Source organism: Oryctolagus cuniculus, chromosome 15, assembly GCF_051225735.1.
Source record: "Oryctolagus cuniculus isolate XC-2025 breed Fujian yellow rabbit chromosome 15, ASM5122573v1, whole genome shotgun sequence".
NCBI classification, from domain to species: Eukaryota; Metazoa; Chordata; class Mammalia; order Lagomorpha; family Leporidae; genus Oryctolagus; species Oryctolagus cuniculus.
In genome coordinates, this window is record NC_142881.1 from 59,002,241 (window position 1) to 59,024,489 (window position 22,249).

A 22,249-nucleotide genomic window follows, 5' to 3' on the forward strand; every position below is an offset into this window, starting at 1 on the left:
AGAGTTTACTATACTTTTCTTGGAGTTTTTCACAATATTACACATTCACAAACTTTATTTTTAATAGCTAATACTTATCAATAAAATGTTAATATAATATATGCATAATGGGTTTCTGATCATGTGAACCACCACTGTATAAATTTAGCTACTTCTACCCAGAACCCTATAAAAACACCAGGGCAGATTACGTACATAGATAAAAGTTTTTCATTTCCTGAAAAAATATATATACATTCCACAAAAGTATTAACATTATGCCCAAGGAGAGGAATGGAATATATAAATCTACTTAGATCACTCAAAGAACAAGTTTCTTTGCCTCTGTAGACTTCCTTCCCTCTGTTCATGTTCACAGGATTAACCATCCTCTTTTGTCCAGAGTGATCACATAAATACAATGAATAAATAAGAACTAAGCTCTTCAGGCACATTGCAGTTTTAATTTTAAAAATTAAGAGGAAACAATTATTGTTAAATTTGACTGCATTTAAATAATAATTACTGAGTACCTGCTACCTGAGAGTTTACGTGGTAAGAGCCAAGGACGTATTCCCACTGTCCTAGAGCTGCTCTCTAGTGAGGAGGGCAGACAAGCGTGAGAAGTGCAGTGGGAATGAGAGCTCTGAAACTGAAAGGGCCTTGAGCGATTCCTGTATCAGAGCGTGTATGTTTTGCTTTCCAGGAGATAGAAAACAGTGAAAGCAGAGAATGGAAGAAGCATGTGAAAGCCTTTGTCCAACATGAACAGCACTACAGTTCAATCATTTAAATACCAGAAAAATTTGAATTCTTTCCATTTAGATTATCTTAAAACAATAAAATTCAATATAATTATCTGAGCAAGCTAAAAAACACTACTTTCATCTTTTGGTTATTTAGATGTTATATAAAAGTCTCTTCATTTCACTCTCCTAACACAGAATTCACCTTGTTTTAAAACCAAAATACCTTAATAGAAGATATTAACAACATAAATAAGTTTTTATAATTGACAATAGATCTTGAAACTGATCAACAGAGTAAATCCTTACAACAGAGCAGCAGGGAACAGAAAATTTCAGATATTTTCATTGGCTTATTTAGCATATTTGATACCTGGAGTGATTATGTCTTAAACATTCTGCTTATCTTTATGATAATCATTAAAACCATTATTTTCTTAATATGTTCTTTTACATTAAAAATTAAATTTAAAATTAATAATCTTCAAAAGGATCTAATTGCAAAGATAAAATTTAAAGAAATACTTCATCAATGAACTAAATTTGCACTTACCTGGCAAAAATATTGCCCCCTGCAGTTCACACTATTCCACTGTTATTATTTTTAAACTTAAAGAAAAACTCCAAGGGAACACATAAAATAATTTAAGTGTCTGGGTTTTTGGTTCTCTGCCTTCTGCCTTTACAATCACAGTGTTATCTTTGTTTAGTTTAAATATATCCATAAGGAACACAATGGTTATTAAATGATACTCTTAAAATATACTAAATTATATGCACTAACAAAACTGAACAAAACCACAACAACACAACATTTCCATAACTTGGAAAAGCAAAAACAATTGTGAAAAGCACAAGTTTTTTACTAATGTCTAGAAGTCCTGGTGATGAAAATAGTAAAAAGAAGATTAATATTTATTATTACTTGTAAATGAATACAGAAAATGTCCCTACTTAATGACTACACCCAGGGCAAAATGTTCCCTTCACCTTTGCTGAGCATAGTTTTAAACTCAAAGTGAGAAAACTCCATGAAACTACCACCTATTTCTAGTTGATATATGTTGATTATATACAAGATCAGCTTCAGTTTCCTGCTACTGCACACAGGCCTCTACACTCAGAAATGGGTCCTGTGCTTGGGTTTGAATGCTCTTCTATCATCTTGAAATTCTTAACAATTTTATCTTAAAATTTGCATATTCCAATGACCGGGGTTGAAGCATATGTCAAGGCTCAAATACAGTCCTGCTTCTTGGTGACTTCCTAAGACAACAAGTTTTATGCCAACTGTTCTCCCACCCAGCAATCATTGTCTCCCTGCTTGTGGGGCCTTGGTACACCTATTAAGTCAGGGTCATGAGGCAGGTGCCTGGACCTCCACCAGGGTCTGCACTTGCCCCCTTGGATCCCTATGCCCCAAGAAATCTAACACCAAATAGAAAACAGACATAACCTTTCATAGGTAAAGAAAAATTATGGAAGAAAATAAATCTTTGGCAAATCTACCCTTGCCATGATTTTTAAACAATAGCTTCACTTTTCCATTTTGCACTAGGCCCACGAATTATGTAGCCACTCCTACTTACTTATGTGGGTGAGTGTACACAAGTATACAAGTTTATCTGTACTTATAAAGAATAAAATAGCTATATTTAAAGTTCATTTATCTAATCTTAATAATATATAGATAAATGTATAAATAACTATATATTTTATCTATAAGCCTAAGAATACAATACAGTTTTGTTTAATATGTTTAACAGTTTCTTGTGACTGATGAATTACTTTGAAAAATCTTCAATATATGCAAAAAATAGAGACATTCTAGTAGGACATGACATTACTAATATATTATTAACAAAATCTGCTTTACTACTTTGATTTCTTAACATGCAAGAGATTTTTTTTAATCAAGAGCCAAGACATCAAATATTAAGAGTATGGAGATCCACCAAATATGTTGAAGGATCCCAAACACTCACCAACAAATTTTAGCACATTTCAATTATGCACATAAAATATTTACACTGTACAATCCCAAAACTTAAATCCCATATCCAAAAAGTAATGAGCTTTACAACTAACAATTCTCTAAAGACATATTCATAAATCTTAAACTATTCCATTAATAATAAGGCAGATAAAAGTATTTTGATTATAACTTTCATTTTATTTAGCTCTATTATTTAAGAAGACTTCCTGATGAGTAGACAATTGACAACATCTTCAAGAATTTCTTTTTCATTTTATAAATAGCACTAAGATTTGAGGGAACTAAGATTTTACAGACCCTTCATAGACACACACACACACACACTTAATGGAAAAAAGAAAACCTTGAAGCAAACATTTTACCCTTAATTTAAACAACACTTTGAACATTTCTGAACAACAACTAATTATGTAAAAATATCAATTCCACCATATCACATTTAAAAAGGCTGTCCAAACTGCGCAGGCTCTTTACATCTACAAATACAGCTCAAGATCTCTGCAGCACTGACTTTTACTAAATTCTATCTAAATTCTAACTTTTGGTGCCCTTTCATTATTCACCAACTTAATCCTGAGCAATCTGCCCCTCTGTTTATTTTCTTTTTAGTCCTTAAATTTATGTACATCCCTAGTTTCCTTTCTCCACCCATAACTCCCTTCCTCAACTGATATTTAGATACTTCTGCAAACAAAACAATCCTTTGTCGATACTCTTTTTTTGTTTGTTTGTTTTGTTTTGTTTTGACAGGCAGAGTTAGACAGTGAGAGAGAGAGACAGAGAGAAAGGTCTTCCTTTGGTTCACACCTCAAATGGCTGCCACGGCCAGCATGCTGCACCTATCCGAAGCCAGGAGCCAGGTGTTTCCTCCTGGACTCCCATGCGGGTGCAGGGCCCAAGCACTTGGGCCATCCTCCACTGCCTTCCCGGGCCACAGCAGAGAGCTGGCCTGGAAGAGGAGCAACCGGGACAGAACCGGCACCCCAACAGGGACTAGAACCCAGAGTACCGGCGCCACAGGCGGAGGATCAGCCTAGTGAGCTACAGCACCAGCCTGTCGATACTCTTCTGGTTCTGATTTTGTCCCTAGAAACTCCCAGAATTGTTATATCCTTCAAATAATCAAGCAGAAGCCACTCAGAAAGTCAACCTGCTATAAAACCATGAACTCATTTGCAATTTATCTTATTGGAGGTGAAGAAAGCATCTCAGAACATGCCCACAGACAAGGCAGAAGGAGGGATGCGGATGGGAGGGCAAACCAATCACTCACATTGTTCATGTACTCCGAAAGTAGGTCCTGAAGAGCCTGGCGAATAGCGTTGCATTCTGCGATAATCCGCTCCCGGTGGAAGTCCCTTGTGCATGAAGAATCAGCCAACAGAGCAGCCCCACTGATAATGGCTTCAAGGCGTTTCTCCAGTGATGGTCTTATTTCCTCCTCAGTCACTGTGAGTGGATTCAGGACAATTAAGTTCTAAAAGGAGAACACATTTGGTTGGTTAAAACTTCCCAGCATAACATTTTTATTTAAAAAAATATTACTCTGTTTTTACTTTTGGAATTTAGATGTGAGAATAAAGAGAAATGTATTTTTACCACCTTGACCAGTTCACCAATAAATCTGTGTAGTGATTATTATTCAGATTAGTGATGAAATTATGAAGACCATTTTTAGCCTCAGACCTGGATTCAAATCTTGCCTTTCCCACTCACCAGTCACTACACTTGATCTTAGCCAAAACACCAAGAAGCAATTCCTACTCAGCAACGTTTCATGTTCTCTGAACCTTCCCTTCCTGATTTGTAACACTAGAATATTAATATTTCCTGTGTTATGAAACTATTATGAGAATTATATAAAGGCTTAATACAATGGCTATCATTCATAACATCATTTATAATCTCTATAGACTGCACTATTTCTACAATATCTTCAACAAATCATGTCTTTTTGTGTTCTAAAATATTTACTAATTTATTTGAAAGACAGAATTACAGAAATCAAGGGAGACAGAGAGAGATCTTCCATCTGCTGGTTCACTCCCCAAATGGCAGTAATTGGCCACTTGGCCAGGGAAATCCATCTGGGTCTCCCAATTGGGTAGTAGGGGCCCAAATACTTGGGCCATGTTGTACTGTCTTCCCAGGCACATTGGCAGGGGGCTGAATCAGAAGCAGATCAGTGGAACTCAAACTCAAGCTCATATATTATGCCAGAGTTGCAGGCGTAAGCTTAATCCACTAAATCACAATGGCAGACCCTCACATATTCATACATCATCTCACCCTGTAAGCACTATAAGGAGGTGGCAGCAGAGGTATCACTAACCAGACATTTCAGCTGATGATAAGTGATATTCAAAGGCTATCTTACCAATAATCAGAGGGTGAGGAAATAATGTTTTTCAAACACATATCCAGATTTTGTAATATCTAGTTCAACATAGCCCTTATTATGCATCACTGCAAATCACAAACTCTAAATAACTTTAACAATAATATATCAAAGAAAGTTCTAAATTTTAATTAATCATTTCTAAAATAAAAACTCCATCTTCCTACCTATTGACCTACTACAACCTCTAGCTAATTCCAGCTTTTGGAATCTGGCAGTATTTTTAAGGTTACATAAAGATATGTCTTTAGGTATTAGAAGTAAAGACACCCTGTAGCCTTTGAAGCAAAGGGAGAAAGTAAGATGCACGGAGGGTACTTGACTGAAATATGTCAAGGAAGAAAGACTTTCCAAGGTAAAGTATAATATGATAACTGAAGAAAGAGATAGTATAAAACAAAATCTCTCTGAAGAACCTTTCACATAACATGAAAGCATATCCTCAGATGTGCGAGTACACACAGAGTAAAGTCATCAGTGAGGTATTTATACTGTGTAATCTTATGCATACGATTTTTATATGTGTATATTATACCTACAGAGAAGTATGCATTAGTGTATATAAAAATAAATACATACATATGCACATATGTGTATATGAGGGGACTTCAAAAAGTTTATGGAAAATATCATTGAAAAATAAAGCATTTCCAAGAACTTTTTGAAGTTCTCATACATATATGTATAAGATCTTATATTGACCATGACACTATGTTGCGATATGTTACTTACTTAGAGATCAGTGGTAGCTACCTATAATTTTAGAAATTATAATTATGAGGCCAATATAGGAAGAGAAAATCATTACAAAAAGAGAAATACTTTTAAAACAATTTGGATAAAATAAAAATTACAACTGAATAATATTCAGATATTACAAAATATGCTATAAAATATAAACTAGAACACATGTGAGAACATCAAACAATTCATGGAAAATAGAATTAAAGGCAAAGTTTATTTTTGGGCAAAAAGCTTTGAAATCCATTCAAGAAGTCTCTAAAAGTTCATGAAAACACAGGCATATATGAAAAAAATGCACAGATTTCACATTTTTGAGACAAAATAAGTTTATCTTGTTTTGTATTAGTTTGTTGAAGAGGCAGAGAGAAAGACACAGGCAGAGACAAACTGACATCCAGAGAAAGCTCCCATCTGATAGATCATTCCCCAAATGCCACAAAGGCTCTCTGGGCAAAGCCAAAGCCAGGAACCAGGAATGCAATCAAGGCCTCCCAGAACCCAACTACCGAGGCATCACTGCTGGCTCCCAGGGTCTGCATTAACAGGAAACTGTAGGTGGGTGTTGTAGTGAGGTAGTGAACCTAGGTACCCCAATGTGGGGATATGTGTATCTTAATCAGCATCTTAACCAGTGGGGTTAATGCCCATCCCAGACCTTTCTGTTGATTCCAATTTTTCCACAAACTTTTTGAAGCATTCTCATGGATCTGATAAAAACTTGGTTAAATATTTTACAAGTTTAAAAAAATTATTAATATAGAAAAAACAGATTTCATGTATTTCATAGATACAATTCTAAGAAAACAGCCATGCTTTCCTCCTTACCTTACTCCCTCCCTCCCTCAATCCCCCATCCTTCCTTCCTTTTTTCTTCTTTTAATTTTCTCAACATGATAATTTCAATTTACTCTATAATCACAAGCGTAATGTACCACTAACCATAATGTTCAACAGGTGAAGAGTAGACCATTGTTCCACAGGAGTATAGACAAGGGTTAAAAACAAAAATCAAATCATAAAATATCAGTTTCATTCTTATTATTTTTTGTGTATTTAAATATGTGTAAAGCATTCAGGTTAGTTCTTCCTCCCGTGTTTCCTATATATTTTTCTCTTGTTTCTTTTATTTGTTTCATACTGAAAAGATACAGAATGGGAGAAAGTAGAGAGGAAGAGAGAGGAGAGACACAGAAAAAGAGACAGAGAGAGCGTGTGCTGGCTTATGCAAGTGCCCCCATCCACTGGTTCACTCCCCAGATGCTCATAATGGCCAGGCCCAGAAGCAGAAGCTAGGAATGCAATTCCAGTCTCCTACATGGGTGGCAGAATTCAAATATTTGATCCCTCACTTCTGCCTCCCAAATTCTGCATTCCCAGGTAGCTGTAGTCAGGAGCCAGGGCCAAGTATCAAATCCAAACACTCTGATTCAAGATGAGGGTGTCTTAACCACTAGGCTAACTGCTCAACCTACATAATGTTTTTGATGAGACCATAAACCCAGCCATGGGCTTGGCTGTTACTCAAGGCTTCATTTATTTAAATTTATCTCCTTGTTTCATTTGTCACTTTTGCTGTGTCTTCCTTAGGGTCACCAATTTAGTATAAACTTATCACTCCAATATTTCATAACAAAAATTAAGCTAAATAAAACCTTTTTTAAAATGGCCCTCCAATATGGCATCATGATTAAAAGAGACTCTGAGGGGCTGGCGCTATGGCATAACAGGTAAAGCTGCAGAGTCCTGGCTGCTCCACTTCCAATCCAGCTCCCTGCTAATTTGCCTGGGAAGCAGCAGAAGATGGCCCAAGCACTTGGGCTCCTGCATCCACATGGAAGACCCAGAAGAAGTTCTTAGCTCCTGGCTTCTGGCTTCAGATCAGCCCCATTGCAGCTGTTGTGGCCATTTGGGGAGTGAACCAGCAGATGAAAGATCTTTCTGCATCTCCCTTTTTCTCCCTCTGTAACTCTGCCTCTCAAATAAAATAAATAAATAGGTTTTTTAAAAAGTAACTCTGAGGGTAACGCTATTATTCTTGAGTTTTTCAAATGCAATTGGAAGATAAAATAGGAACAACTGTGATGATAGGGAAGGTCTACAAAATTTCCATTTTTTTCACCGATAATTATTCCAAGAAAAATAATCATAATTTTAGCTGTTCTGGTTGTGATTCATATCAGCAAGCAACTTGTGCTTTAACAGGAAATTTAGTCAGGCTCCTCTCTAAAGTACATTCCTCAAGTGATCCCAGTCTGGGTTTTTACCTGCTTGACATTTAGAAGTTCTTATTCTTCAAGCCCATCTGAACTTAAAACCATTGCCTACTCTAACTCCTGATACCTACACACATGCATCTTGATTCTGCCTAAATTGCTGCCCTCTTTTTCACAATCTATAAAAATTTAGTAGCCTTGTCATCAGACCAATAAAAACAAGAAAATTTTTAAAGTCACTTTAACATTATACGAAATGGCACTAGATTTGCTGGAGAACAACTGGCATAAATGATCTCTTCTGCTGCATTATAGCTATATGTGAAAATACTCTTGCAGTTTGTTGGCAAGACACATGACAAAAAGCTACAGTTTCCCTTTTACTGCCACATATACACCTTCCTCCCTAACACTTTGCTGACAAAGCAATGCTTTTTTAAAAAGTAAGAATCCTAATTCCACATTCTTCTCTTAGATTGCTCCATATTAGGAGACAGTGTAGTTTACGGATTAAAAGTCCACATTCTGGCAGCAGTTAGCCTAGGTTTAAACCCTGGATCTTATTCACCTTTCCCTTGACATTCTTCATCCATTTCTTCCTACCTCTCTTCAAGGAAGAAATTCTTCCATGTTCATTCATATTCTCCTCCCTCCCCTTTATTCCCAAAGGTGTTTTTTCCTTTTAGGTTCTTGAACGCAAACCCCAACTCCTCTTCAGTTATTCTTTCCTTACACTTTGAGTCCTTCTGTAGACTCTTCTGTTCCAGGCAGTGTGTGAGGAATTGGGAATGAAATAGTGAACATCCCTGCCGTCCTCACAGGGATTACATCTTAAGAGAACTGACAAAGACTAACAAAAAATAATAAAATATATAATATAGAGCTGTAGTATAAATACTCACAAAATTAGTTGACAAGTTAAGGTTGACTAGGCATAAGTCTGTACAATTGAGTGTAGAAATGAGTTAGTTAAAGGCAAGTGACCATTTGTAAGATTCTCAAAAAAAAAATAGAATTTCCATAGCACATGGAATTAAAATTTAAGGTAATTTTTCTGATGAGGACATATAGAAAAAGGAAACCTTAATACTATTGGTGGCATGTAAACTGATACAATCATATAGTATGGTGGTTCCTCAAAAACTGAAAACAGAACTGTAATGGAATCCAGCAATTCTACTATTGTGTTTCTATCCAAAGGAAGTAAAATCAGTATGCCAAAGAAATACCCACATTCCCATTTCATTGACGTTCTATTCACAACACACAAGATATGAAATCATCCTAAGAGTCTGTCAGCAGATGAATGGATAAAAAGGTAGTATATATACACAATGGAATTCTATTTAGCTCTTTTTTTTTTTAAAGAAGATCCTATCATTTGCCACAACATGATTAAACCTGGAAGGAATTATGTGAAGTGAAAAAAGCCAGGCACAGGAGACAAATGCCACATGATCTCACTTAAAAATGGAATCTATATAAGTCAAATTCATAGAATCAGAGAGTATAGTGGTAATGACCAGGGGTAAGGGAGGGGGGCAGGAATTTGGGACATACTGGTAAATGGGTTGAAAATTTCATTTATCCAGGAGGAATAAGTTTAAGAGATTTATTGTATAAATTGTATAACATATTTTACATGTTAATAATAATGTTTTAGGGCCAGCGCCGTGGCTCATTTGGTTAATCCTCCACCTGCAGTGCCAGCATCCCATGTGGGCACCGAGTTCTAGTCCCAGCTGCTCCTCTTCCAGTCCAGCTCTCTGCTATGGCCCAAGAGGGCAGTGGAGGATGGCCCAAGTGCTTGGGCCCCTGCACCCGCTTGGGAGACTAGGAGGCACCTGGCTCCTGGCTTCGGATCAGTGCAGCTCCAGCCATGGCAGCCATTTGGGGGGTGAATCAACTGAAGGAAGACCTTTCTCTCTCCCTCTCTCTCTCTCTCTCTCTCACTGTCTAACTCTGTCAAGTAAAAAAATAATTATAATAATATTGTATTATATACTTGAAAATTACTACGAGATTAGGTTTTAAATGCTCTCACCACAAAATGAAGATAGGTGTGTGGGGTGCTTATGCTAATTAGTTTCATTTAGCCATTATACAATACACACATATTTCAAAATATCATGCTGCATACTGTAAATATAAGCAATTTTTATTTAACAATTTAAAATGTCTTAAATAAGTTGCTTAAAACATTTGGAGGTAATCTTACGCAGATCTTATCTTATCAAGTATACCTGAACAAGGTTATAATGAAGTGGAACTTAGAAGCAGAAACACTAAAACCTGAAGGTCAGTCAAGGGAAGAAATGTGCTTTACTCCCAAAGACAAAGAAAATTGAGTGAAAGGTAGGACAAAGATCCATGAAATCAGAAAAAAGAGTATATTATTTCACAAATCTATAGGATAAGCATATAGGAAAATCAGATCCCATGAAATAAAGTTTATGGGCCAGTTCTATGGCAAAGCATGCTAAGCCTCCACCTGTGGTGTCAGCATCCCATGTGGACACCAGTTTGTGTCCTGGCTGCTCCTCTTCAGATCCAGTTCTCTGCCTATGGCCTGGAAAGTAGTGGAAGATGGCCCAGGGGTTTGGGCCCTTGCACCCATGTGGAAGAACCGGAAGAAGCTCCTGACTCCTGGCTCCTGGCTTTGGATCAGGCCACCTCTGGCTGTTGCAGCCATTTGGGGAGCGAACCAGCAAATGGAAGCCCTTTCTCTGGGTCTCTCCCTCTATCTATCTGTAACTCTACCTCTCGAATAAATAAATAAAATCTTTTAAAAAAAGAAATGAAGTTTAAAATTAAACTAAAAGTAAATTGTAAAATCAATGATACACTTATAGGTATTTTAAAATCTAAAAGATATATACAACTCATGGACTAAGAATGTAATAAGCAAACCAAACAGTGATATACAGAATGACTTAAAATATATTAAATCTTTTAATGAAGAGGATATAGTTTAAATAGGCATCACTGATCATTTTTATTTTTTGTTGAAGCCTTAACATTATCTTAAAGGGAAAAACTTATAATGTAAAATATTTTAACCAACTGGAATTATGGTGAAAGAAAACTCACCATGTGGCCTTTTGAAACAGAAATAACTGGAAAGTTTTTGGGAATCTTGACATCATGACCATATATGTATTTAAAAGTGAATGATGTCAGGTGATTCTACATAAAATAACTTGAAAAGATTGCTGGAATATATGATAGAATAAAAATGAAAGTGACATCATGACATATAAATAAACACACAATAGCACTTTGGATTCTCTTTGTACATACATGCACATAAGATACCAGCAAAAGGTGTAAATAAAATACAATTCCTAATAGCATCAAAAATAATAATTTCAATAAATTCAAATCAAAATAAAAAATAATAATTTCAATAAATTCAACCAAGAAGTTGAAATATCTACACATTTAAAATAATAACACATTGATGACATAAAATGAAGACAAAAAGAAATGCAAGGATATACCATGTCCATAGATCAGAAGAATATTATTAAAATGTCCATGTTATCTAATATGATCTAGAAATTCAACCAAATGTCTACCAAATTTCCAATAGTGGAACAAGTCTTTCGTCTAGCAATTAAGATACCTTATCCCCATTAGAATGCTTTGCTTCAATTTCCAGTTCTGACTTCTGACTCCAGCTTTCAGCTAATGCAGACTCTACAAAGTAGCAATGATGGCTGAGTAACTGACTTCCTGCCAATCAAGTGGAAGACCTAGACTGCAGTCCTGACATCTGGCTCTGGCTATGGCCCAGCCTTGGCCATTGCGTAAATTTAGGGGGTAAACTAATGGATGGGAGCTGCCTGTGTGTGTTTCTCCTGCACACCCTCTCTCTCCCTCCCTTTCAAATAAATTTAATTTTCTACAAAGGAATAGAAAGGACAATTCCAAGATTCAGGAAGAACCAAAAAGTGACTATTAATAGTCAAAGCAATATTGAAAAAAAAATGGGGACAAAACTGGAGATATACTTCCTGACTTCAAAACATATTACAAAACTATATAAATCAACATGGTATTTTACTAGAATAAAAACAGACATATACATCAATGTGATGGAATAGAGGTCACAGAAATAAAGTCACACATATATAGTCATGTAATATTTGAAAGGGCACCAAGAATATTCAATGGGGAAAGAACAGTCTTTTCAACAAATAATGCTGGAAAAATTGAATGTCTACAAAAGAATGAAACTAAAACCTTGTCTTACACTACTCACAAAAATTAACTCAAACTGATTAAATATAAGATCTGAAACTGTGAACTCCTATAAAATCTAACAAAGAAGCTCTTGACATTTGGTCTTGGCAATGACATTTTTAGATATGACATCAAAGGGACAAGTAAAAAAAGCAAAAATAAATAAATGTGACTTCATCAAACTAAAAAGCGCTGTACATTAAGGAAATAATCACAAATGAAAAAGCAAATTGGGGAAAATATTTTCAAACTATATATCTTATGAGAGGTTAACATCAAAACATACAAGGGACTCGTACAATTCAATAGCTAATAATAGCAATAATAATAAAGCAACTTAAAATAAGCTAAGGACTTGAATATACATTTCTCAAAATAATACATGTAAGCAGCTAATAAGCATATGAAAAACTGAACAACATTGCTAATCATCAGAGAAACGCAAATCAAAACCACAAACAGATATAACCTCAGACTTATCAGTATGCACATCATTAAAAAGGTAAGAGATAAAATGTGTCAGATCAGATGTTGAAAAACAAAAGAAACTCTACACACTATTGAGGGAAAATGCAAATTGGTGTAGCCATAAGGAAAAATAGTATGGAGTTTTCTCCAAAAGTTAAAAATAAAATATTATGTGATCCAGAAATCAGCTTCTGGGTATATGTATGAAGCAAACTAAATCAGTAGGTTGTAGAGATGTCTGTTCTATGATCTTTATTGCAGCATCATTCACAATAGACAAAACATGGCAATTGCCTAAGTAATAATTGCATACATATCACATATGATGTGTATATGCACACACACACACACACCAAACAAGAGAATATTGGTCAGTCATAAAAAATAAGGAAATCCTGCAATTTACAACATGGATGAATATGGCAGACACTATGCTAATGAAGTAAGTCAGCCCCCTGTCGCTCCCCCTCTTCGTGGAGGAACGACACTAAACCCTGCCTAGGCTTCATATCCAAGTCACGGCACAATTATGTCGCTCCCCCTCTTCGTGGAGGAACGACACAGGACCCTGCACTGTTCTTTTGTCTGCTCGGCCCTCCCCGGGTTTGCTGCTGATTCTTCCCGGGTTGGCTACCGTCCCTTCCACCTCCGTGGAAGGGCGGTTCCCCCTGCCACTTTCCCCACTTCCGTGGGGGAGCGGCACACCGCCGGCCAGCTCTCTCGGGGGCTGCACAGGTGTTCCTTCAGATAGATGTTCCTGGTGCATGTTGTCTCTCTCCTCCTTTATAGTCCTTTTCCACCAATCCCAACTCTGCTACCCACACGCCAAGCACGCTGCTCTCCTCCAATCAGGAGCAGGATCAGCTCCTGCAGGTCATCACTCAAGTTGGCGAGAGGCAGCTGCGTAGAAGTTGTTACTCCCTTCTCAGCGCCATATTGTGGGAGAGCAGATGCATAGAATAAGTCTTAATTCCAGTAACAGTCTAGTCCGAGTTGCTCCCCACAATTCCCCCTTTCTTTTTATTTTTTGGCATTGATACGCACCTGTCTTCGGTGCCCCGCAGCACACACTCTACTCTGCTTGCTGGAGTTGCCCACAGGTGCTTACAAGCCCTACCAATCAGGCAAACTGAATCTGGGTCCTCTCTTCGCCATGTTGTGAGGTTTTTAGGCGCTGATGCGTGCCTGTGTTCAGTGCCCTGCAGCGCATGCTCTGCTCTGCTAGAACTGCCTGCAGGTGCTTACAAGCCCTACCAGTAAGGCAAACTGAATCCAAGCCCTCTCATTGCCGTCTTGTGGGGAGACTTATTGGTGTTAATAACGTGCCTGTCTTCAGTGACCTGCAGCCGCCCACAGGTGCTTATCGTCTTACTAATCAGGCAGACCGAATCCAAGCTCTCTCATTGCCGTGTTGTGGGGAGGCCTTATTTTTCTCTATTTCTCTATCTCCGGGCATTCCTATCTCTCCTTATACTTCTATCTGCCAGCATTCCTATTTCTCTCATTTTATTTCTAAACTTCTATTTCTCTTATCCCCGCGGCTTCCCGGCGCCCGCCCCGAGGCTGCTTCTCGGCGCCTCGCCCTGCGGCGGCTTCCCGGCTCTGCACGGGTTCCCGGCTTCGCGCGCACTCAGCGGTCTCTGCGCCCTTTGCGCCAGCCCCACGGCCTTCGCGCCAGCCCCGCATTCCCTATCTATTCACTCCCCGTGCGCTCTCCCTGTTCGTGCCCGCGCGCTCTCTCTGCACGCGGCGGCTTCCGCGAATCACACAGCCTAGCTCACGTTTCCGCCACCGGTATTCAGTCTAAGTTCCCCGGGCTAACCTGGCGAATTCAACCTAGCTCACCTCTCCGCTTCGGTTTGGCTTCCCGTCTTTTGCTCCCCGGGCTAATCTGACGGATTCCAACCTGGCTTACGTCTCCGCCTCTGGTTTTAGATTTTCGCCTTTTGCTCCCCGGACTGACTTGACGAAACCTAGCTTACGTCTCCGCCTCAGCCTGCCCCCGCGGCTTCATCCTCCCTAACATATTTTTCTCTACCCGGTATGTTTCCTAACTTTTCTTCCAACAATATTCCCCTCTCATTTCTCCTGGCTTCTCCCCACAGTCCGTAACCGAGTCTAAGTTTCTTCTAGGTTTCACTTTCGCTTTCAACCTTAGAGATTTCTCCCAGCTTCCCCCCGTAGTCCGTATCCGAGTCTATGCCTAGGCTTTCGATAGCTTCTTCCAGCACCTTTTCCATCCGGCTTTCCCCTAGGCTCTTTGCTAGTCTCTCTCTCCAGTATTTTCCCACTTCTTCCCGCTTCTTCCCTCCTAGGTTTCCTATCCGAGTCAAGGCACCATTATGTCGCTCCCCCTCTTCGTGGAGGAACGACACTGAACCCTGCGCTGTTCTTTTGTCTGCTTGGCCCTTCCCGGGTTTGCTGCTGGTTCTTCCTGGGTTTGCTACCGACCCTTCCACCTCCGTGGAAGGGCGGTTCCCCCTGCCACTTTCCCCACTTCCGTGGGGGAGCGGCACACCGCCGGCCAGCTCTCTCGGGGGCTGCACAGGTGTTCCTTCAGATAGATGTTCCTGGTGCATGTTGTCTCTCTCCTCCTTTATAGTTCTCTTCCACCAATCCCAACTCTGCTACCCACACGCCGAGTACGCTGCTCTCCTCCAATCAGGAGCAGGATCAGCTCCTACAGGTCATCACTCAAGTTGGCGAGAGGCAGCTGCGTAGAAGTTGTTACTCCCTTCTCAGCGCCATATTGTGGGAGAGCAGATGCATAGAATAAGTCTTAATTCCAGTAACAGTCTAGTCCGAGTTGCTCCCCACAGCCCCCCAAAATAAATACAGTATGATTTCATTTACATGCAGAAATTTAAAAAGTTGAGCTCATTTAACACTTGATCTTAGCCAAAGGACAAGAAGCAATGAGCTCATGGAAGCAGAGAGTAGAATGGTAGTTGTCAGGGGCTGGGAGGTGGGGAAAATAAGGTGATATTAATCAAAGGAATGAAGTTTTATTTATATGTTGGACAAATTCTGGTGATTAATACATAATACAGGTGATGAAAGACATGTTAAATATTTTGACTGGAATAATCAGTATACAATGTTCATCATCACACTGTATACCTTGAAATATACATTCTTTATTTTTCAATTAAATACTTGAAATTTTATAAAATTAAAATTAAACTTAAGGGCTGGATGTTTGTCATAGGGATTAAAATGTTTAGGAAAGCTATAGCCCATGTCAGAGTACCTGAACTTGAGTCCCAAATCCACTTTTTTTTTCTTTTTTTCTTCTTTTTTGACATGCAGAGTTAGTGACAGAGAGAGACAGAGAGAGACAGAGAGAAAGGTCTTCCTTCCATTGGTTCACCCCCCAAATGGCCGCTGCGCTGATGCAAAGCCAGGAACCAGGTGCTTCCTCCTGGTCTCCCATATAGGTGCAGGGCCCAAGCACTTGGGCCATCCTCCACTGCCTTCCCCGGGACACAGCAGAGAGCTGGACTGGTAGAGGAACTAATGAGCACCTTGGGAGTCAGCAAATAATGATTTGAGTACTTAGGTCCCGGTCGCCCACACGGGAGACTTAACTTGAGATCTGGGCTCCTGGCTTTTGCCTGACCCATCTTCAGCTATTCTTGGTATTTGGGAGGTGAATCAGAAAAGGGAAGATCCTCTCTCTCTCTTCCCCTCTCCCTCTCTATCCCTCCCCACTCCCTCCTTCTCTCTGCCTTTCAAATAAGTAAAATTATCATAATTTTTAAATTATAAGGAAAATAACAAACATATTCTTCCAACACAATACAGTGATCTCCCTTCTTGGTATTTGCCAAAAGGAGTTGGAAACTTATGTCCACAAAAATCCTGCACACAGATATATTCATAGCAGCCATATTCATAACTGCCAAAACTGAGAAGCAACCAAGATGTACTTGAGTAGGTGAAAGGATAAGTAAATTGTGGTATATCCAGACAATGGAATATTCTTCAGCACTAAAAAGTAATGAACTACTAAGTCATCGAAAGATACTGAGGAACTTAAACACTTAATATTAAGAGAAGGAAACCAATAAGAAAATGCTATATCCTGTACATATGATTCAAATTATATGACATTCTGGAAAAGGAAAAACTATGGATACAGTAAAAAGGTCAATGGTTACCTGGTATTTGGGCAGAGAGGGATGGATAGGCAGAGTATAGAGGACATTTTTTTCATCAAACAGAAATTTTATTGCATAATAACCAAACAATCCCATGAATACCAAGTTGTTTTTGGAGTCCATTTCTCATTTCCTTCCAAAACAAACTCTATTCTAACTAATAAGAACTCTGAAAGAAGTTTAGATTAAAACATGTTCTCAACTACACACAAAATAATTTTGACATCATAGGCCAAACATAACACATTTTCTCACAAAGATTTTAACTGTTAAATTATTTTTAAAAACCTTATCATCCTTACAAGAAACTCTCCCATTTTACCAACAAGGAAAAGAAATATAACAAAGTAGATTTTCTTAATTACCAAATGTTCATTGGAAATCTCTCTACTGATATTCAAAGGACTTCCTTATATCTTCATCATCAGTGTCAAATTTACTCACAAATATTCAGAGAAGCACAGAGGCTTTTTAGGGCAGTAAAAACTCTACAAGATACCATAATGGTTTGTGTAATGTAACATATAACGGTGCATTTTTATGTAGCAACATACATTTTTCCATACATATAGAATGTATGACACCAAGAGTAAAGCTCTAATGTAAACTACAGGTTTTGGCTTAAAATAATGTGTCAGTTTAGGTTAAAATCTATACCTTTAATTAATTAAATTAATCTTAATTAAGGTACTTTAGAAGACACTTTACTATTCGGTCGGGTGTACCCCACCTCAGTAGTTTTCTTGTGAATACATTTGCCTTTAAATGCATTGCAATGTATACCAACCAAAGGAGCCATAGAACACTGTGAAGAAAGCTACACATCCTAAAACAGAACCCTAATATACCATTCAAATGTGTATCAGACATTCATTCCACAAATATTTATTAATCATTAAATATATTTCAGATTTCCAGCAATGCTTTGGTAATTCATTACCAGGACATGTAAATGTTATATTAAAAAAAAAAAACTTAAGCAAGCTAAAGCAGAATATCAATATGGTTGGGAAAGTTCTTTGTACTTTAATAAATTTGGTGTAGTAATCTCTATTCATCATGCACACACTCTAGTCTGTGATGGGATTGATCTGATTTACATTCAAAACACTAAAAATCTTACACCTATTCTCCAAAGTGAAATTGCCTATCAAAAGAGATGCAGCTATGATTATAATCAAGTACCAACATTCTTCACAAAAACACATGCTATGCTTCAACTTGGGAGTAGCAGAAATAATAACCACATAGCATAAATAATGTTTCTCAAGCAACTACATTATCAGTTTTCAGAGTGATGATATAACTGGAACAGAACAAAAAATTTTTGTTCTGAAAATTTCTCCTTGTGATTACCAATAGAAAATACTATTGAGAAAACTCACAGGCACTCCTTAGCCTAGTTTATCCCTTATTTTAAGGCACTTCCATTTAAACAATCTAAAAAAACAGAAGCTCTATAAAAATGTAAAAGAAGGCAAAATGTGAGCAAAAGCTATAAACTAGCAAGATAACACAAGTTATAGAACTTTGGGAAGTTATTGTAATTTATACATACAAATTTAACTATAGAGTTAGTTGAAGTAAGTCAGAATGTATATAACTTGCATTTTGTTGTGTATTCATTAGTATACTAGAAAAATATTATAGAGAAATAATTAATACATTTATAAAATAAAATGGATAAATAGAGTTCCTTAACATTTTTTCTCTAAATTATTAGTAAGGAACATTCAAATAGCCCGAGAGTACTGTGATGGTGCTTACTCCAAGCACTGATAAAAAATTTAACTCACCTGGAGGAGATATTAGATCTAATAGTTAAACCACCAATTAGGACACACACATCTACAGGAGTGCCTGGATTTCATAACTGCCTCCAGCCCCTGATTCTAATTTTCACCAATGCAAACCCTGAGAGGCAGCCGTGATTGACTCAAGTAATTCAGTTACTGCCACCCATATAAGAGACCTAGATTGAGCTCCTGGCTGCTAACTTTAGCCTCATAGCCTTTTCAGGCTTTTGGGGAGTTGATCAGCAGATGGAGAGCTCTCTCTCTCTCACTCTTGCTCTACCTCTTAAATGAATGATTTTTTTTTTTAATTTTCACTGATCTAATTCATTTCACCTAAGGTAATAATCCTGTTCTAAGCATTCTGGTATTTTTGTCAGTGTTCGGCAACCAGGTCTACACACAATACCATATCATGAATTCTTTCCGTTTTTATCTGCTTAGATCAATAAAAAAATGCATATCAGGAATTCACCTCTTTCCAAAATTTCCATATAAAAGGTAACATTAATCATTCCAAAGAGATGATTTGGGGGTGATATTGAATGAATATTATTATATATCCTGGTGTCCTGGGAAAGGAAGCAGAGGATGCACCAGGTGATTGGGCCCCTGCCACCCAGGTGGGATACCTGGGAGGGAATCCTAGCTCCTGGCTTTAATTTGACCCAGCACCGGCTGTTGCAGCCACCTGGGGAGTAAACCAGAAAACAGAGGATCTCTCTCTCTCGCTCTCGCTCTCACTCTCTCATCTCTCAGGTGGCTCTGATTTTCAGAATAAATAAATGTTAAAATAATTAATTGTAGAAAAATCCTAAAAATCCCCAAGAAATGTTGACTTATTCTGTCCATAAAAATCTCTGAAAAAATTCAATGATTTTTATACACAATAATGCTGTTATTAAAAATATAACATATGTCTGGTATTTTTAAGTAGTGTTAATCCTTCTTAATTATCTCAATAATGTCATATGTTCAACCTTCTACGTTCAATGAGTTTTACTGATTCCAAGCCTAACATAAACCTGAAAAATTTAAACAAACATTTGAGTAGTTCCTGGTACTTTCAAGATTTATGCCAGTTATGCCTGTGGAGTTCTCCCAGAAAGCAACTCATCAACAAGGAAGGAAAGAAAAGGCACACAGGAGGCAAATGGAAAAAATAAGTAATCCCATTTGTGCACTTGTTCTGTTTGATTCTACCTTCCACTTCTATGTATAATTATGTCCTTTGGGAGAAATAGTACGTTAAGTACAAACCCTGGATTCATGGGTGGATTGTGCATAGTAGAGCACAGAAAAAAAGAGAAGCCCATGTGGCACAGTCATACCTAATGACTGTAAAACTCTCAAAGCTGTGCCTGTCCTAGAATCCCTTTAACAATGAGGAGTGTGAACATGACTGCCAAATGGTGACAATTTCCCAGTAATAGCATCCTTCAGATAGTTTTGATGTGTGCCCCCTTCCCTCCCTTCCTCATACTCTCAAGAGTACTGCTGTTTAAACATTGTGGGTGTTCTGAATATTTTGATGTTACAACCAACTAAAAATGTTCTGGGCATGAAAAGTGTTAAAAAAAAATCTGCTCTCTTCCTGGAGCTGGATATATTTTTAAATACAAATTAATTCAAATGTACCTAGTTAACTGAGGCTAAAAACAATAATTGCTCTATTCATTATGTTTGAAAGTCTGTATTAGGATGCATTCACCTATAAGTGTATCAAAATCATTATGGAATCTACATAAAGCTACCTGAGTAAGAAATGTGGATGAAATTACACTGACTCAAAATTATACTCTTGAGAGCCGCCCAGTGACAATGAAGAGAAATGAAAATTTTCTTTTACCTACAATGGTCAACATAGTACCCATTGAACAGTTGAAATGTAGTCAGAATAATTAAGATAACGAATTCATAGTTTTATTTTTAATTAAATTCAAATAGCCATATGTGATCAGCAGCCACCATATTTAACAGCACAGCTCTTCAAGCTGACTTTCATCTTGTTTTCCATGACTCAAGATTATTTCTTTATGATATCTCTTAGCTAGTTTTCCTTAGATAAAATATGATGATGATAATCATGTTGTAGCATCATGTATTCCCAAGAAAACCTACTCTACAATACAGAACAACCATTGGCACCTAAAGCTACAATTAGAGTGGTTGATTGTGACTAAAAAGCAGTGATTCCCTAAGCGAGTGTGGATGTTTGAAGAATGCACTGGTAGACAACAGATTTTTAAGCTGTTTTCAGTCATTAGTACCAACTTTATCAGGTTTTTTCCCTGAAGACTAGTAGGCCACAATGAATTAAATTAAAAAAACACACACACACACACACACACACAAGAGGAAACTCCAGACAATATTAATCACAGTGTGGAAGGGCAGAAAGCAAATCTTGGATGCCCAGGATGCAGGATGGGCACCAATGGGAAAAGAGAGAAGAGATAATCTGAGAAAAAAGAATTCTGGAATAAAAGATGGAAAGTATCCCAAGGAAAACACTATTTCACAGTTTAATCCATTTGAGTCCATTTTGTATCTTTTTCTTTTTAGTAAAGAACAATGTGGCTAGGGCTATTCCCAATAGGTGTAGGTGTGTGGTTGCAAGAGTTAGCCCCTGGCTTATTATCCTTTCCAAATTAAGGCTACCTATAGAAAAAATCAACTGGTTATGCACTTACCACTAATCAGATGTTTTTGTTTTACTACTTACATAGTGACATACTCAATGGTTGGTCAGAAAAATATCAAACAAAGATCATTTCTTCTGCTACACTTTGATGTTTATAGTCCTTTGAAGATTTTATCAAAGAGACTAAATTTTTCCCGTGGTTCTTTGTCAATCTGATTTTCATTTTTCACTCTACCAAGGAACAAGAAGTACAAGTTGAGGAGAGAGAAGTGGGAAATTAAAAAGGTAGGAGGGAGGGAAAAAGAGGAAAGGACTGGAATAAAGTTGAGAAAGTTACTGAGAGGAAATAAGATGCCTGGGGGAAGGAAAAGGAGAGAAAGTAAACAAGAAAATGAGGAAGACATAGTTTGCTAAAAGCTATTGTGACATGCACATTGGCAGTAATAAAACAAATGTGCTATTGTGTTTAATGATTCATCAGATATTAGGTAATAAGGGAATATTACAATGGTGCCTGAAAATCCAACAAAATGAAAAATAAAGATTCATCACAACAGAAGATTTTGAAAGATTACTGATTTTCCTCTTTTTATAAACTGCAGATGTTCAATATGGTTCTTCATGAACCTTACAGCATTCTCATGGCTTTAGCAAATTAGATGCAGAACAACATTAAAAATAAAATTAATGTTAAAAGAATGTGTCATCTACATAACTAGACTATTTTAAGTAGATATTGAACTAATACACTATGATATGCTATTTCAGAGCATAAACTATATTTTTATTTTAAAAACTATGTACTTTAATTTACCAGTACATATTATCATGAAGAAAATCCATCACCAGACTCCATTCCAAAT

The 22,249-nt window shown here is 37.4% G+C and overlaps 1 protein-coding gene across 2 annotated transcripts in view; it reads right to left on the minus strand.

Annotated features, from left to right (window-relative positions):
* The window catches only part of CTNNA3 (catenin alpha 3), a 1,694,949-nt gene that overhangs the window by 1,254,077 nt on the left and 418,623 nt on the right, over positions 1 to 22,249 (minus strand). For both annotated transcript variants that reach the window (XM_017348752.4, XM_070057731.2), the window contains exon 7: positions 3,995 to 4,198. In XM_017348752.4, the coding sequence (XP_017204241.3) occupies positions 3,995 to 4,198 (204 nt within the window). The remainder of the gene's footprint in view (positions 1 to 3,994; positions 4,199 to 22,249) is intronic.